The sequence below is a fragment of the Antrostomus carolinensis genome, unplaced genomic scaffold, assembly GCF_000700745.2.
Source record: "Antrostomus carolinensis isolate BGI_N321 unplaced genomic scaffold, ASM70074v2 scaffold7426, whole genome shotgun sequence".
Lineage (NCBI taxonomy): Eukaryota > Metazoa > Chordata > Aves > Caprimulgiformes > Caprimulgidae > Antrostomus > Antrostomus carolinensis.
Genome location: NW_010321156.1, coordinates 183,280 through 200,246, shown reverse-complemented (window position 1 = coordinate 200,246; position 16,967 = coordinate 183,280). Strand labels below are relative to the sequence as shown.

Below are 16,967 nucleotides of genomic sequence, written 5' to 3'. Positions count from 1 at the left end.
ATTTTGTGGGCTTTTGGCATGTGGTTGTTCTGCCAGCAGTTATCTTTAACCCCTTTAAAAATTGCAGACTGGCTTTATTGGAAATCCAGAGAGGTTTTCCTTCATCTATTGAGAATCTGGTTCAGTTCACGTAACTTGTTCTGTCTGTTACTGGTAACCAGGTGCACGTAAGGCACTTCCATACTTGTTAGATTTTTTCTTGTTATTGATCACAGGTTTGCTATTAGTTTTACTTTCTGAACAGTGTCATTTATTACTTAGTTATTGGTAACACTGTGAAAGTTGTTTCTAAAAGAAGCTGTCTTGACTCATGTGAAACTGTTCTAAATGGCTTTCTAAATACACGATTCATTCTCTGCATCAGAAAAACCTGGCAAACGTTCTTTGATCTTGCAATTATCTTCTTTATTCATAGGAGCATCTTCTCTTCCTCCATTCTCTATAGGCCTGGAGTTCTTATTTTGAAAGTGTTTCTTTATCAATATATAAAAAAGGATTCCAATCAAGTAGGAAGGACCTCTTAACACTGCTGATAAACCAAGGTAGACATACCTGTGGGATAGAGCATAGAAGATAGTGCCAGGCATTGAAGTTTTCAAAGACACTGAAGAAAATCACTTTAATGGCTTTTAAGGAACCCGTATATACTAAAAGAGCTTAGGGGAAAACATTAAAACTCATTCTTTGTGAGTGGCACCACAAACTGAACATTTTTGCTAGAAGACAGTTGCAAAGTGAAACTTCCATCATCTTCCCCTTGTTTATGAAGATTTTTGGATTGCTTTAAGGCCTTAGACTTTTTAGAGCTAGAAATATATTGAGATTGCCAGAGTGGGCTCTTGTATGTGTAAATAAAAAAACACATCAGAAGTGGCCAAGGTTTGGGTGAAACTGAGAAAAATCTCTGGACTATTCCCCCTGGAGACCCATAGTATTTGTGTTTAACCACTACCTTCAGCTGCTCAGTATGATTTTCTTTCATTTATTTTTCTCTCAAATGTGGCCAATGACACATTCTTGCCAATATGAACAAACTACCCGCAAATAAGGTAAGTTGGGGTAACTTTCCTCTTGATGATAAATCATATGATCCTAGATATTTTAAATTGACTCAAAAGTAATTAAAAATGCATAATTAATTCCAGAAATCTCTCTCATTGATATTAAATGATCTTTGTACAACATACAAACTGATTAAAAAACTAAGAGTATAAGATTTTATCTTAAGTTTTCTTAATTTCAGGAATTCTAGACTGACCTAAATCTGAGTCCAGAGTTAGGATCCGACCATAATTTTTGATCAGTGGTGTAGACACTGCAGTATAACAGAGCAAAGTGTGTCTATCTGTAGGGAGGAAATGTATGAGGCTTTTTGTGCCTTAATTTGCCTTACCTGTATGCATTGGAGTCATACAGCCTGCAAGCCCCTCGCTGCCCACAGCTTGTGCTTCCCCATTTCAAGCATGTCTTGTCAATCAGTGCACCAAAATAAACCGGCGCTGGAATCCCAGCTGCAAGGAAACAAGCAAAAATGTCGCAAGATATCACAGGAAAAGGCATCTTTTTAGAAATCAGCTTTATGTTTTCTTAGTGGCACGTTACAAGCTGCAATAGTGGCAATAGGTGGATCGGACTGTGGGGAGTTTTTCCTTTCCTTCAGCAGAGTAACTCTAAGCTGGGATGCCCTCTTTGTGCTGTGGAGATCATCAGTCCCCAGGAAACGTGGTCTGATGGGTTTGACCAGGCTTGGAGTCATGCACATTGGTTTCTCAAACACAGCTCTGAGAGCTGCCGTTGGCTCCCTGTGCATGCTAAGCTCCTGCCAGGGAGATCTGGACTGGTTGTGCATTTGGAGCACTGAACTGATGCATAGTTCCCTATTCTGTGCACTCCCTAAATTATCCACACTGGTTGATGGTCCCTTCTGCCTGAATAAAGATAAAGCAATGGAAATCCTTAGTGTGACTTGGCCAGGTAGGAGCTTACACTTTACTACAAAACATGGCAGACACGGGACAAAATTCTAGCCTTGCTGAAGTAAAGGCAAGTATTAACTTCAGATGAATCCAGGTTTCAGCATGTTCAGGACAGTGCTTCACATTAGCTTTGTTCCTACAGGAACATCCTCCATTCTTATGTAGGAAATAATTTATTTTGTAAAAACAGTTATACTGTCAGCCTGTTCTACCCTAGGGCTCTTGTGAGAGTTTGAACTCAGTAATAAAGACCCGTGTATTAAAATCATCACTGCTGTAGTCAGGGTACGATGGGACAAATGCCCATTTTGGAGATTCCTTAGAGAAAGAAGATGGGAACACATCACTGAAGTGAAATGTCAACTTTTTTGAGCCAGTGACAGTGGCTCTACCCCTTCTTGCAATGGAAGGAGCATGCTGGCTCATTGTGCTGAAGTAGAAGCCTATAGAAAGGGGGCAGGTCTTTTTTTCATAATCCTTTTTTTTTAATTATTATTTATTTCCTATGGCTGAAATTGCTTTAAGAATCCCATTGGTGTTGTTTGTCCTGAGAGCTGTCCTGAGAAATTCTTCCCCTCCATTGTGATAAGAAAAGTAGAAGAAGTCCCATCACAATCCTGAGTAGAGACTTACAGCCCTAATCTAGCTCTGATTGTAGATATTTGTATGTTGGGGTTGATTTTTTAAGCTTCATAGCAAACTCATGTGTCTTGCCTCTTCACATGGGTTTCTCTGCATTTCTGAAATGCAGGTATTCTTATTCCATTGACAAAGAGAACAAAAGGAAACAGGGAGGTGTTTTCTTGCCTGCCTAGGCATCTTAATCAACCACCTCATTAGCAACTCTCTAATAAAAAAAGGAAAAAAAAAAAAAAAGCCAATTGCAGCATGCTTAAAGAGAATTGAAATCTAAGCTGTCATCTACCAGGAAAGTGACATTTCAACATGAAGAAAACACTCTGCTATGAGCAGAGTTGTATTAGTGTTGAGTGAAGTTCTACTAGAGCACGTCTTAATTGCAGCATTGTGTCTCAGTGAGCCATTGGTTGAATCATAAGTTTGAAACCTTATAGTGTTTAGAAATTCAAGATTATATTTTAATTTTGCTCAGAAACTCTTCCCATTTTGGGACACCAGGCTCCCAAACTGCAACACCCTTTAATCAGCAGTTCAAAGATTTTCAGAATTCTGTTAGCGGGTTTCCCAATGAATTCTTGACTGGATATTGGACCTCAGGAAAAAAAACCAAACAACAGGATCTTCAGGAACAGCCCAGGATCTAACAGCTGTTTCAAGGATACATCTAGTTTACAAATGGTGGATGCACTAAGGTCATTTAAAGCCATATGAACAAGGATCTCAGAATGATTTCTCTTACCTAGCACTCTCATAATCAGTGTGTAGAGACCAACTGCAAGAGATTTCAATTCTGGCTGAACGCATCTGAAAGAAAGAGGGATAAGGATGAAGTATTTGCATATCTAGTGCTTAGATATACCTATTAAACTACCATTAATTACTCTGAATTTAATTATCTTAACGACAGAAAACCAAGCTTTGGAAGGAGAGTGCTTCCTACGTCTGCTGAAAATATGTTCAGTGGTATGAAAAAGGTGAGTTAATCTATTGTTTTCCATCACATAGCTCCTGGTAAGTCCATTCATTAAGCATAATTGAAGAATTAAAATTTTAAAGTCACAACCACAGTCTATCTGAGTCTAACTGAAATGAATTCTTCAATTACCTTAACTCCCTGGCATACATTTTCCTCACTTGATGGGAAATATATCACCCTAAGACAAAAATGTTGCAAGTAGCTGCATTAGTGCAATGTCTCTCTGTTCTTGGATGACATTCCTCTGTACAATGCCGTATCTTGAACTACACAAAGCCATCTGGCAAGATGTCCATCTGTTTTATTGGGAACCGCACTCCAAGCATCAGAAATGGGCACTGATCTTGAATCCTTTATATATCCAGCCTCTGCCATCTCCTTCCAAATCTTAACATGGTCAACACTCAGAGAGATGTCTCACAGAGGTAAGGAAGGGGCAAGAGCTCACATTCTGTTTTCCATGCTCACTTCAGATGACATAATGCCCTTAGGCCTACCATTAAATTTGCCACTAATACATTTTTCTACCGAGCAAGCTTTCTTTTCAGGTTAATGAAAAGTATGTGCTAGTTTGCATATGTGGTTCCAAATCATATCCTGGTACGTCTGCACCTGTGTACCTCGACAGACATGAGCATAGGAGCCTCAGACTGAGCCCTCAGGTGTCATGAATTTCCAGACATCTGATAAGTACCATCTGTCCAATCCCACATCCAGAAATCCTGAAAAATGCATGGCATTTTGAAAATCCATACAGCCAGAATATCCAAGCAGAGAAAGAGTATGTGTTCTGGAAAACCTGGGCATATGACAGGCTTGAGAGAAACCATTTTGCAGTAGTTGTAAGCAACACACCAGAACTGACTTATGGACAGCAGCAAAGTAGGGTTTGATGCTAACAGCTACAAACAAATGGGAAATGACCAAACTCATTAAAGAAAGCACGTTGTACTGCAAGAGAGTCTTTTTTTTCCTAAGGGAAAAAGAGAAACCTAAACAGAAGTTTGATCCCCTCATTGGAAAGCTTCAATCTTTGGTACACAATTCGTTTTACCTACCTAAACATAATCATGTATGCTGGGGTGCCTCCCAATGAGTAACAAAAGCCACTTATGACTTGTATTACTGTGTAATAAATAAACTTCATTGAACAGTCTTCACTCTTTGGGCATTGCCCTAAGGTGGCAGAGTTATTTCCTGTCCATGAACTGTTGGCTTCAATACAGCTGCAGTTATGGAAGACCTGGAAGACACAAAGCAGATTTGGTAGGACACTGCTCATGTAATGAGGAACCCTGCCTTCAGCTACAGGCAGGGCCTGAAGTTTCCTAAGCATCTTATTCCTATCTTATTTGTCTTTGTGGAGGCAAGAGGCAGCAGCTGCTTCTTTTTTTTCCCCTACAAACAGTGCTAAGACTTGGAAGGGATGTTATGCTAGTGGATACAGCAACCCTTTTTGGAAGGCATTTGGAGTACCTACAGGACCTCTGAGGCTAGCCTCAGCCTTTACGTCCCTGAAGGGCAGTCTTCTGTACTATTTATAGCCAGAAACCATAAATGCTTTACTGACTGGTCCCCAGTAACTTTGGTTTTCCTTAAATGCATTATACTACTAAATCCCTCATGTTACATGGAAAATAATCTAGCACAAAACCTCAGAAACTGAAGCAGGGTCTTACTGTGTTCTTTCCATGTCCCACCGAAGTCGTGCACCCAGCTAGACATGCCGAAACATAAGTGAGTCCATTGTCTCCACACACAGGATCCCACACATTGGAGGCACATTTGCAGCCAGAGTTGCACTCAGAAAATATGGCATTTTCATGGTATGGAATGGGTTTGCTTGGAAATTAAGTTCAGACAGGTGTAAGAAATTTTTAATTCAGTGCTGAGGTCAGTATAGTCCCTTCTGTGTGACACTGTTGCTGTCCTGAAACCCACCTCATATGCCCAGGACATGTTTCCATAGCTGAGTCTCTATGGTATTGATCTGTTTGTTTGAAATTCCATCCTACTTGCACTGATATTAAAGTGATTACTAGATTATTTTTAAATTATTTAAAAAAGAATTTTAAAACAAATAAAAATGTTGCTCCTCATTTTAGCTGACAGGTATAGACAGAAAAGAAACAGGAAAAGCTGCAAGGCTTTGAGAGGTCAGCTAGAACGTTGAGCTAGCAACAGTTAACATGGTCTTATCAAGTACATCTTTCGGTGTTGGTAAAAATTCACTAGTGATAGAAACTAGATTTCCTGGTCTCCATAGCAAAAAATACTCATCTCTTAAAACCTAGCCTAACTGTTCTTACAGGATATGGAAGATGCAGCATTCCCTTTTACTTTCAGACATCTTTTGGATATTGAGATCTGTAACAAAGAGGGATGTCTTACCATGTCTTATTGTTTCTGGGTTAATTAAGCTTATGTGCTTGCCAACTCTTTCATCTCACTGTTTAATATTAATAATAATGATAATAAACATAATCATACTGGGTTAATTAAGCTTATGTGCTTGCCAACTTTTTATCTCACTGCTTAATAATAATAATAATCATCATCATCATCATAATCTGCTTAATAATAATCTGCTTAATAAGCAGATTCTCTGGGCCACCATTTGCTTTTTTAGTGAAAACATTGCAGGGTACAGAACGGGCAACAATTAGTCTTCAGGTTCCAGTAAATATAAACTGGCATCCTGCCTGTCCAGTTCCACATTTTCAGCTATGAACCTGCAGGGCTTGATAAATGAACTGCAGTAACAAATTATTGAACTGTGGGTAAGTCTTCAAGGAGATGCAGGCAGGTTCACACTATCCATGAGGTACTCTGAGCAGGTTGGACACAAGGCAGTGACAATCCACATGCTAGCATGTTGCTGGGACCCTCGGACAGCCAAGTCCTAGCACACATCCCTTGAACTGGTGGCTGTACTCACTCCAAGAAAAAAAAAATAATAACAGCCTGTAACTTTTACACTCTGGTTCTCTCTTAAGAAGCGGAGAGTATTTCAGTAGACATAAAAGCTTCATTTTTATTTACAGCAGGCTGAGTTTAGCACGTTGTAGTCTTTCCATCTCTGTGCAGGATATGCTGCCAACGCTCTCTGTTACATATGCTACACCCTGTTACTGAATTTAAATATATTTTGCTAGAAAATGGTTTTTGATGTAAATGTAGCACTGTGTGGAACAGCAATACCACCCCACACACAGCCAAACAGCCTACATGGGTAATGATGCAATTTTGATAATGTATTTCCACTTAATCTTTAACCAGCGTTGTGCTTTGGCAGGCTGACATTCTGCTGACTAGCAAAACTATCACAATGATGACATGTGGTAGCGTTCACTTTCTCTAAAGTATTGCAAAAGCATGTTCCTCTTTTATCCTTGATGCCATAGTACATTTTTTGAACCACTACTGGCACGGAGAAAAGCATTCTCCTTCATTTCATACTCACCCTTCATAGGACACTGTCATTCCTGCTACTACATGGTTCTCACAGCCAACAAAAAAGTGCAAGAGAGAGACGACATAGGCCAAAAATGACATGGTAAATGCAAACTTAGTTGCTCCAATGATGCTCATTTTGTACTTTTTCATTATGAGCCCTCCTAGGAAAATCCCAATACTTACAGGAGGTAAGGATGTCAATCCTGAAAGAGATTATAGAAGGAGAATGTCAAAATAGGAGTCACACTGGGTTTAAGCACCAAACCCTGTCCTCTGGCAGCTTTATGTTGTATTATGATGACTCTAGGTGGCTTTGTGCTCAGCCTAATCCCTCGGTTGTGTACACTATTTTTGAAATGCCCAACCCTCAAAATCCACTTCCATTGCAAGGCTCTTGTCAGATGTTGCAGCATTTAAAACTCCCACATCATATTCATTGCATATTTGGGGTGTCCTTGCTATAATCTAATCTAACCTAACCTAACATATTATTCTGGTCCCACAGGCACCAGAATTGTAGTTTGTATGATGCCTTTATGTAATTTGAGTTCAGGAGAGATCACCATTTACATCAGCCTGCTCTGCAAGGAATTCCATCCCAGAAAAGCATGCCAGAACTTCTCCCCATCCACTACTTATGACATAAGCAATCTTTGCAGTCGTTGCAGAGTGTAACTCACCTATTAGAAAGTTAGATTTAGATGTAGATTGTCCATACTGCTGTTCCATGTACTTTGGTTTGTAAGTAAAGAAACCAATAAAGCTATTGAACTGTAACAGTGAGCAACACAAAAGTGTAAAGTACATTCGATTACTCAATACATTTTTCAGGGAGGTATAGAAATCTGAAAGAAAGGGATATATGAGTTGGCTTTGAAAGATGCATGGCATAATTACTGGTGAGTAATCTATGAAACTTAAGGCAAAACCCTTCTCTCAGCTCTTCAGGTGCAAGTTGAATTGATCTTCATTTACATGCAAGTATCTGAAAGCAAAATCAGGTTCTTGTAAAACACCAGAGGTTGAGATACAGGAAGAGGATCCTAAAAGAAGACAGAAGTATGGGTTAAGACCTGGGTGCTTTAGTGAGATCTGCACATGAAGACTGAAGGGCTCCATACAGCAAAGACATCTTACAGCTCACATGAATATCATCACGAGTTCAAGGCCAAGAGAGAGGTACCTTCGTGAAGACGCCCAATGTCTTCCGCTGGGATCTGAACAAAGGCAGGAGAACCTGTCTAATGATGTGAAGCCATCTCTTCCCCACATCTTTCCACCCCTTTCTTAGCCTAACAACTGCACAACCAGAGCTGATATTCAAGCCTGCTCTATTTTCCTCAGGGAGCAATGTGCCTCAGAGTCTCCATGAGCTCTGTGATCATCAGATAAATAATTTGGCTTTCCACATTGAGATAGGAAACTTCTAATATATTCTTTAGGTCCTGATACAGAAACAACTTTTCCACTCTTCAAATTTCTTCTGGTACAAAATTTTAGAGGCAAGTGCCACTCAGTCAATGATGCATTTCAGCTGACACATGCAGAACCTCACAGTCTTGAAGAAGATCTTTGCCTTCTAATAATCTTTAGCAGACCCCTCCTTTCCCCGGCATAGCAAACTGGTTTAGGCAAAATATTCTGAAAACTATTACATTCCCGCTGTTCATTGTGCCTATTGTTTTTCACATAGATACAATGTGGAAAAAACTTGCCTTTCACCGACCACTTCCTTGGCTTAGGTTTTGCAGGAGGTACTGTCTTCCTCGTGGTGCCCATGTTTTCCAAGAGACTATATGAAGTTTTGTCATTATTGGCTTCATCTGGCTTTTTCAGACTCTTTGGCAAGAAGCAAAATGGAATAGCAGCTAGGAAACTGCTTATTCCACTTATTAAAAAACCAAGCCACCATGCACCCACCCAGCGGGAATCCTGTGGGGTGATAGTGATGCTTCCTAGAATTGTGGGAAACAGATACAAGTTACCTGAATGAAGAAGCTAGCTGAACCTTCCCACCCTTTATCTGCTAAAATAGCTACATTTGTACGATGTCTGACTTGCAGTGGTGATGTTAATCATCTAATGAGAGACGGTTCATGCAGTGAAGGCATCAGGAATCATACCCTGAATAGTATTATGTTTCACCTGCCTTTCTACATCTCATGCTGGCTGCTGTTTTGTGATATACATGGCAACACAGAGGTCCTTATCCAGCACATAGGGATCCAAAATAGGTGTCAGACACACCCCAAGCATGGGGCCCTTTTAGAGCTGATGCATTTCCACTGAGACCATCCTCTGCTAACCTGAATGGTGTAGGTTGCTATTAAGCACCTGGGCATTCTCTGTGGCATCAGCAAGATTAACCATGACTTTAAACTTTGTTTCTCAAGGAAGATGAGAGTAGTTGACTGTGTTATGATAGTTACATGCTGACAGGTTTGGTGGTGGACCAACGTTATAAGGCTTTTCACAGTGTGACCGGAATTGTCTCGCTGTCCTTATGCTTAAGTAAAATCAAACACTGGATTAACAAAGGGCAAAGACAAAACAGTTCCTCTAACTACAGGGTCCTGAAGATCTGAAAACTTGTCTGTCCTGCTAGTAAAACAGGATCACCCACTACTGTTGCTACAGAGGATGTTTTCCTGAATAAAGCCACCACTAGTCCACACTGCCTGAATTCGTGGAATCATAGAATGGTTTGGGTTGGAAGGGACCTTTAAAGGTCGTCTAGTCCAACCCCCCTGCAGTGAGCAGGGACATCTCCAACTAGATCAGGTTGCTCAGAGCCCTGTCCAGCCTGACCTTGAATGTTTCCAATGATAGGACTTCTATCACTTCTCTGGGCAACCTGTGCCAGTGTTTCATCACCCTCATTATGAATAATTTCTTCCTTGTATCTAGTCTAAATCTACCCTCCCATCAGGCTGGTCTGGTGGGTGGGGAGGTGGGCTGGGCACCCAGAAACACCACCTCAGATGTGGCTCCTGCCTCTTCCAGTGAAAGGAATGCTGGACCATGACCAACACTTATGGGGATTGCTCTGCTCTGTCTGGCATTTTGCAGATGTGATTGCATACATGTGTTTTCTTTTCACCTGAATAAGCAAGGGCTGGCAAAAAGTGTATAATGTATTGCAAACATTATGTGAACTGTAAATAACATAAATTGCTCAGCTGAAAGGGCAGATAATCCACCAAAACTGTAAAACTGCTAAGCTAACAGAATCCTTTCATTAAGATCCCACTTATATAAAAGATTTTGGGTCTGTGAGAGTTCTTGGTACTAATTTTTAAATTTAAACATGTATTTTAACCTTTTGATCTTAAACCACAATTCTAAAATATGTGGCATGTCTAATTGTGTCTTTACCTTAAAAACTTCCAGTAATTTAATAAAATATATAATTAAATTAATGAAATAAACATAAATTAAAGATAAATTATATTAATATAATGAATATAATATGAAACTTATGCAAATGTGTAGAGGAACCCATTACCAACAGGTATTAGCTTACTTTCATTTTACCTCTGTTTTGCTTACCTAAATCCACAAATCCAATATCCACGTACAGTTTTGCACATAAAGATCCCATCAGGAAACCAAACATTGGGCCCAACATGGCTATTGTGTGCAAACATGCTGAAAATACAAGGAAGCAAATGCTAGTATATTTTAACTGTTGAATGTTTTCTTCTGCAGAAGATGATTGACCACTTACACTATGAATCTTTCAGTTTACTTCATGTTGAGATTACCTACATACACAGGAACATCTTCTTCTTTAGCAAAATCATCAAGATAAGAGATGCCCAATGGTGTTATTGGTGTCTCACCAATTCCACGTAACATGTTTCCCAGTAAGATGTATATCCACATATATGATGATGGTTCCTTCTCACAGCCTGCAGATAATAAAAGTTTACACGTTTTTAGTAGAATAGTTGAATGGGAAACAGTGACAAATCAGGAAATTATTGTAGCTTAGTATTTATGGTATTAACAGCATTATCCTTATGGAAGATTAATGAAAGGCCATCAACTTCATTATACCTTTTAATAATCTTTTAATAACATTTTCCTCTACCTCCACCGTATTTAATTTCTACAAATACAGATAAGTAGCAACTATCAGAAAAAATGTAAAAAAAAAAATGGCAGGTTAATATTGCCATAAAATATTATCTGGCATATAACTAATAGCTATAATTTGAGAAGTTTGACATGGTTTCTGGGGCACAGCATGGCTCTTTTTCTACCTATGTCACATACAAACCAACATGAAAAACAGCTGTATACCATATAGTAAGCAAAATTGTAGAAGTCTGCATTTATTTGCAGTTAACTCTATACAGTTTCATGTCCTTTCATGCTATCTCTTCCACCTCCCCAATGCCAGGTCCTGGGTAATTGAATCCATTCAGAAATTTCTTTGCACACAGCCTCAGCATCCCCTTCAGTGCCTGGGTGATCTTACTGCAATTTGGAAGTGTGAACATAGGAAACTGGAGATCTGGATCCTAGTAATTTGTGTTTGCTGGATGTTTCTTCTCCAAATGAAACACACAAAGTGTATTTAGATATTGGTAATGTTCCCAGACAGGCAGAGACTGAAGTCTAATCTACCTGAGCATCTTGCATAGGGCAATGCTTTACTCCACTTGCAATGAAGGATAAAACTAGCTCCTCTGCTTATACTTACACTTACAGCTCCTTACCTGATCGGGAGACTTCCAACAAGGTTTCATTCACACCTTGATGTAGGAAACAGGGATTTATGCTTGAAGTTAAGTTGTCTGAAGAAGCTGTATGTGATGCTGTCTCATACTTATAACTGAAAACACACACCAGTAGGTTTAGAAGCAGCAATCACTAGGGAAATACTAGCATAGTAGGGCTATGACTGCTGTTTCCCTAAAAAGAAAGTTATCTTTTAAATATCAATCCAAAGGGCTACTAAAAGAGCAAAAAAAAAAAAGGATTATTTAAGCATGTTTTGGAAAAACAAAACACTAAAATGAAGAAAAATAAAAGTTAGAATAATTGGTGTAGAATACACAACATTTTAAGCTGTAAAAATGAAAAGGGCTTTTGAAAGTAATTCAGGTAGGACTGAGCTGTCGGTATCAAAATTCAGGGTCAGGTCCAAGTGAGCTCCCTACGTTGACCCTACAGTCAAGGAGAAAAAGAAGAATGTCTGGAGTGTGAGTCTCGCTTTTCATCAGAGATATCTATTTTGGGGATGGGGGAAGAGAGAAGTGAGGAAGGGAGAAGTCATCCTCAGAAGGTACCTGTTTGCCTGATAATTGGCATTGGCTTTAGAAAAAGCTGTTGTATAGCAGCAGGTGAATAAAGTTAGTGGTTAAAAGGGACTTTTTAGGTGTATTTACAGGGAGCAGGGCAATGCTGCAGAGCAGCAGCTGAGGTGCTGGAAGCTGTTCGGCTGCTTTAGCATGATCCTTTTCCCAGATATGAGCCCTGCTGAGGTGCGAAGTACAATTAGCTTGAGCAGAACAATATGGTAAAGCACAATGTTTGGTTTCTAGGAACTGGGCTGGCTCTGTTAGACCAGGTAGGCTTATTTTTCAGGTTAAACCAAAAAGCATTCATCCAAAGAGATGGTGCAGAACAGTTTCCTCCTAAAAATTCAGGCACAGGTGCATGAAAAACTGTATGAGTTTCCCAGTGTAGATGAGCAAGATACATAGTTTACCTTAAGCAGTGGAAAATACAAGTCTGATTGTTAGTGCAAGATCCACTATCATGATAAAAATATTCCTTAATTTTCTTTTTACAGTAGTATACCTAAAATTATTCTAATACATTTAAGAAAGCAACAGAAATTGTCTTAGTCTATCCCTGTATCAAAGCTATGGCTAGAAACTTTATCGCATATAAACAAGAGGCAGTAAATCTCCGAGACTGGAGAATATGAATAAAAATTAGCTTAACCAGACACGGAAAATCAGTTTAACCAGCCATGTGTATTTGGAACAGGAAAAACGCTGGTACCAGTTCTACTAGTGCTGATCCATGTGTGTGAAGCTGAGAGGCTGCTTTGTGTGAGGAGCAGCTCTTTGCTATAGAGAGCAAAATATGCCATCTTACACAACAAGGCTCTGGTTTCCTCTTTCAAGCAGCAGGATTTCTTCTAAGGAGCACATTTGTAGGTTAGTTTCTTCAGCAAGTAAGCTCTGAATTAATGATTTTACGCAAGAGTTAACTGTTACTATAAATAAAGTTGTATTTCAGGTAGAGGTGTTACTCAATATGAAATTAACAGCTCAGAGCTTTGAGGTCCTGTTCAAAACAGCACAAGTTTCAACTTATTCTGGAAATCATATAGGTATAATTTTATCATGCTTCATAATGATTTGACTTTCCTGTCTACATGATCCTGACTTCTCTGTTAGCAACCAATGACACCACATTCTGAGGTTAACACTGATTTTCCCAATAAGGTGTTCTTACAGTTAGCCAGTCAGGAGGAATAGATTTTTCAGGAAAGCAATAACACCAGCACAGTAAAATGGCTGAAGATTTTTCAAGGAACAATATGTTTTGTTTGAAACTTGAATTTTTGTAAGACTTTCATAGGTGTTTCCCCCTGAAAAAATAAATTATAATGATTTTGTAAAATAATTTCCTTCTTTGCCTCTTTTCTTAACAAGTTTGACTGAAATCTAAAGCATTGTGATTTTCCTACTTTTTCAAGAAGTTGAACTTTTACTTCAGAGGAGCCATATTTTTCGAACTAGATATAATGAACAGTGACGTGTGTGTCAAGTGTGACTCATTGCACATCAAGTTGAGGCTCTATAGGCCCTTGGAAATCTAAGACTTAATATACACCAAGTTTCATTCAAGAACCAGAAAGCAGTATCCAATTCCAAGGTTAGGTTATCCAAATTAATCTTGATTAGTACTTACTATCCCATGAAGAAATGAGGCATTGCTGTTAAAAGGCTTCCCAAAGCCATAGTAAAGCATCCAACAGCTATTACTTTGGGCCTATGAAGTTTAGCTCCAAAGTAGCTTACAAATGCAATCACCAGCAAGTTACCTGGAAGGTAATGAACCAAGATTAGTGCCAGACACTATGCCTCATATTTATCTGAGCAGTTTTCTGCATGTTATGGAATATCAATTACCCATCTCAAAGCTGCCATCGATGAAACCAACAGTAGATGACGTCAGGTCAAACCTTCGTTCAATCTGAGTGATGGAACTTTTCATAATGGTACCAGAAAATGTTTTACTCAAGTAGCTGAATGATAAAGCAGCGAGAAATGTCTAAGGAAAGATTAAGACAGAAAATGGGAGTTAGAGGCAGGGCAACTGGTCACAGAGATATCAAATATGTTTAAAACTGTGTGGAGCAATCCTCATCGTGCTATACATTTCTTACTCAAATTGCAGTGACCATGTTGTGTTTGAGTTTTGACATATCCCAAAGCTATGGAGCACCAGGGTGGTCCCTCAGCACTGTTTGCTCCCTGCTCTGGTTGTTCTTGCTAGAGAGGGCTGGTGCTAGGTGCTGCACTGAGAGCAGCTGCTTGCTTTAGGGTTCAGGCTTACAATAGCCAACTTAATGACCAGAAAGCCTGATCTTCCCTGCATTGCTGGCCAGAGGTTTTCCATAGCAGAAATCCTATGGACTGTGGAACATAAATTTGGCAAACAACTCACTGGGGACTATTAACCTTACTGACATCCTGTAGCTCAATTTATGAAAAAGCTGAGGCCCAGTGTTGAGCAGCCACAATGGTGAGATTTCTAGATGTTGCAGAAATGTAAAACTTGACAGAGCTAAAATACCAAACCAGGACAGATTTCCTTATACTAGTCCAACCTAAAATAAATCTTAGATCCAATTATCTTCTGGTTGGGCCACATGTCACTTATTTTTGGCCAGTTCTAACTCAAACATATAGATTGCCATGGCATAAAAATAAAGACTGTATGCAAGTTTTTATGATATCCCAGTATGTGGAAGGTGGTACAGACTGACTGAGTTAATCTCTGTCTCAGATGATACATTGTGAAATGTGTGGATTATGGCTATGTAGCCTGTATATCATATACATCATAGGGGAAACCTTAATATTCTTTATAATTTTATAGTTGCTTCTACCAACACACATTTCAACTTTTGCAAATAAAGATGTATTTGATAAAAAGTTAAACTAAGTTTGTTTAAATATTATCCAACCATTTCAACATAGTCTAAAAAACAAATAGACTTATTGCTCACTAGGTAAAAGTTCTAATACAACACAATGTTGGGTAAGTAAACAAAAGTAAATACAGATTTAGACTTTGCAATACTACCTACTGTAAGAAATGAAGCCAATCCTGGAAGTAAAAACTTGAAAACAGATATATTTACTCTCTTTTTTTGTCAGGAATGACAAGAAAAATCTGAAAAGTGGTGAGATTTGACTCAAATTGTTTTACATTTCCTGAGGTTGACTGGCAAAAAAAAAAAAAAATCTGTGAGAACCACCTTTCTTGCCTCATGCAAGTGCAAGCAGAGCTCTCGGGTGTTTTGGCTGAAATCACAAACTGCAGATAAACATGAAAACACAAATAAAAATGACTTGGGTGTTTTGGGTCTGAAAAATGCATTCCCCAGGTAAACCACAAAATGATGATGAGTGAGTCTTTTATTACCTCCAAGGTCCTGTGTCTATTAAATTCTAATTGCCATAAAACTAGACACAGATCCACCATCTTGCAGAATTACTTGTGTTTAGGATGGTAAAGTTAGTCCTGTGAGTCTCCCGGAGAGATCAGTTTCTATTTTTGCAGGTGTATATGGGTAGCAAACTTGAGTCAGATAAAATAAGAAATATAACAACCTTTGCCTGATACTTGAGCCAAACTATTTTGGATGTTTGAGAAGTTTGCAATTATCTATTTTTGTCCATTAATCTTTTGTTTTACAGACCTTTTTACAGAGAGAAATGTGTCTCTCATTGCAACTCCACTGAGCCTGTGGAATTTAACCTGCGAAGAAGCTGGCTGAAGAAATAGTCAAAACATAAAGCCAAACACATCAGTGTCAAAAGAAATCTTGCCCTTGTAGTATCTGCAGCTCAGCTAGAAGCAATAAATACTTTAACACGAAAGCAGAATTCTCATTAGTTTACTTGCTTCATTCATTCAATTCTTGTGCACTCCTGAAAGCTTGTGTGCTTGTGGAATCAGTGGACTGTTTGACCTACAGCCCTGGATTAGATAAAAGTCCTGGAAGGCTGCTTCAAGTCTTCCAGTGGAGGTTGCTATCTCTCTCTAATGACCAAAAAAAGGGTCCACCTATGAGTAACTTGAGAGTAAATGCGCTAAGCCATTTTTTTTTACATTTTCTTTAGGATAAAGATAAGCTCCAGCTGTGCCCTGTACTTCCAATGTGTATCCAGTTCTAGAAAAGACAGGGAGCACAGGAATGAAGTAATCTGACATGTTTTATTATGAACAACATTTCTTAGCATATAACAACAGTAATTTATGGTGATATTGATAAAGCACCAAACCTTCAAGGCAGAGCAACAATAAGTCTTCGTTTTGACTGGTAGTTTTTTGCTTGCTTCATCATCCAAAAACTGGGCAGGATCTGCTTCCTGATTTGAGTCATCGACACTGCTGGATTTGGTTTCCACTGCCATGGCTGATTTATTTACTGAGTGATCTGAACCCAAGAGAAAACAATAATAAATACAAAAGCACATATGGCAAAAGAGAGTCGCTTAAGGACCTTTCTGATGAGGGAGCAGTTAAAGGAAAATGCTGAGGTGTTGAAATTGAATCTTTTAATTGGAAAGGATTTGGCTCAATGACTTGGGTATTTCAAAGTGTATGTTTATTTAAGTTCTGAAGTATCTTGTTTTGACATCTTTCTTTTCAAGTGAAAT

At 38.9% G+C, this 16,967-nt stretch overlaps 1 protein-coding gene across 1 annotated transcript; it reads right to left on the bottom strand.

The window, feature by feature from the left end:
* Positions 1-335: 335 nt before the first annotated feature.
* LOC104526386 (solute carrier organic anion transporter family member 1C1) lies at positions 336-16,721 on the bottom strand. The gene is made up of 14 exons (XM_010169823.1): positions 16,590-16,721; positions 14,205-14,346; positions 13,984-14,116; positions 11,772-11,887; positions 10,812-10,958; positions 10,597-10,695; positions 8,763-9,002; positions 7,728-7,892; positions 7,055-7,250; positions 5,271-5,433; positions 4,650-4,834; positions 3,355-3,419; positions 1,394-1,511; positions 336-552 (listed from the first exon to the last, which is right to left on the bottom strand). Exons 1-14 carry the CDS (start codon positions 16,719-16,721, stop codon positions 336-338), a joined length of 2,118 nt encoding a protein of 705 aa, XP_010168125.1.
* Positions 16,722-16,967: the final 246 nt, after the last annotated feature.

Bases quoted from the DNA above. Each gene is read 5' to 3' on its own strand.
- LOC104526386 (XM_010169823.1), bottom strand. From the start codon at position 16,721: ATGGCAGTGGAAACCAAATCCAGCAGTGTCGATGACTCAAATCAGGAA. The intron at 14,347-16,589 runs GTTTGGTGCTTT...ATCTTTCCTTAG, and splicing joins ATTGTTGCTCTGCCTTGAAG to ACATTTCTCGCTGCTTTATC. The intron at 10,696-10,811 runs GTAATCTCAACA...TTGTATTTTCAG, and splicing joins AGATGTTCCTGTGTATGTAG to CATGTTTGCACACAATAGCC.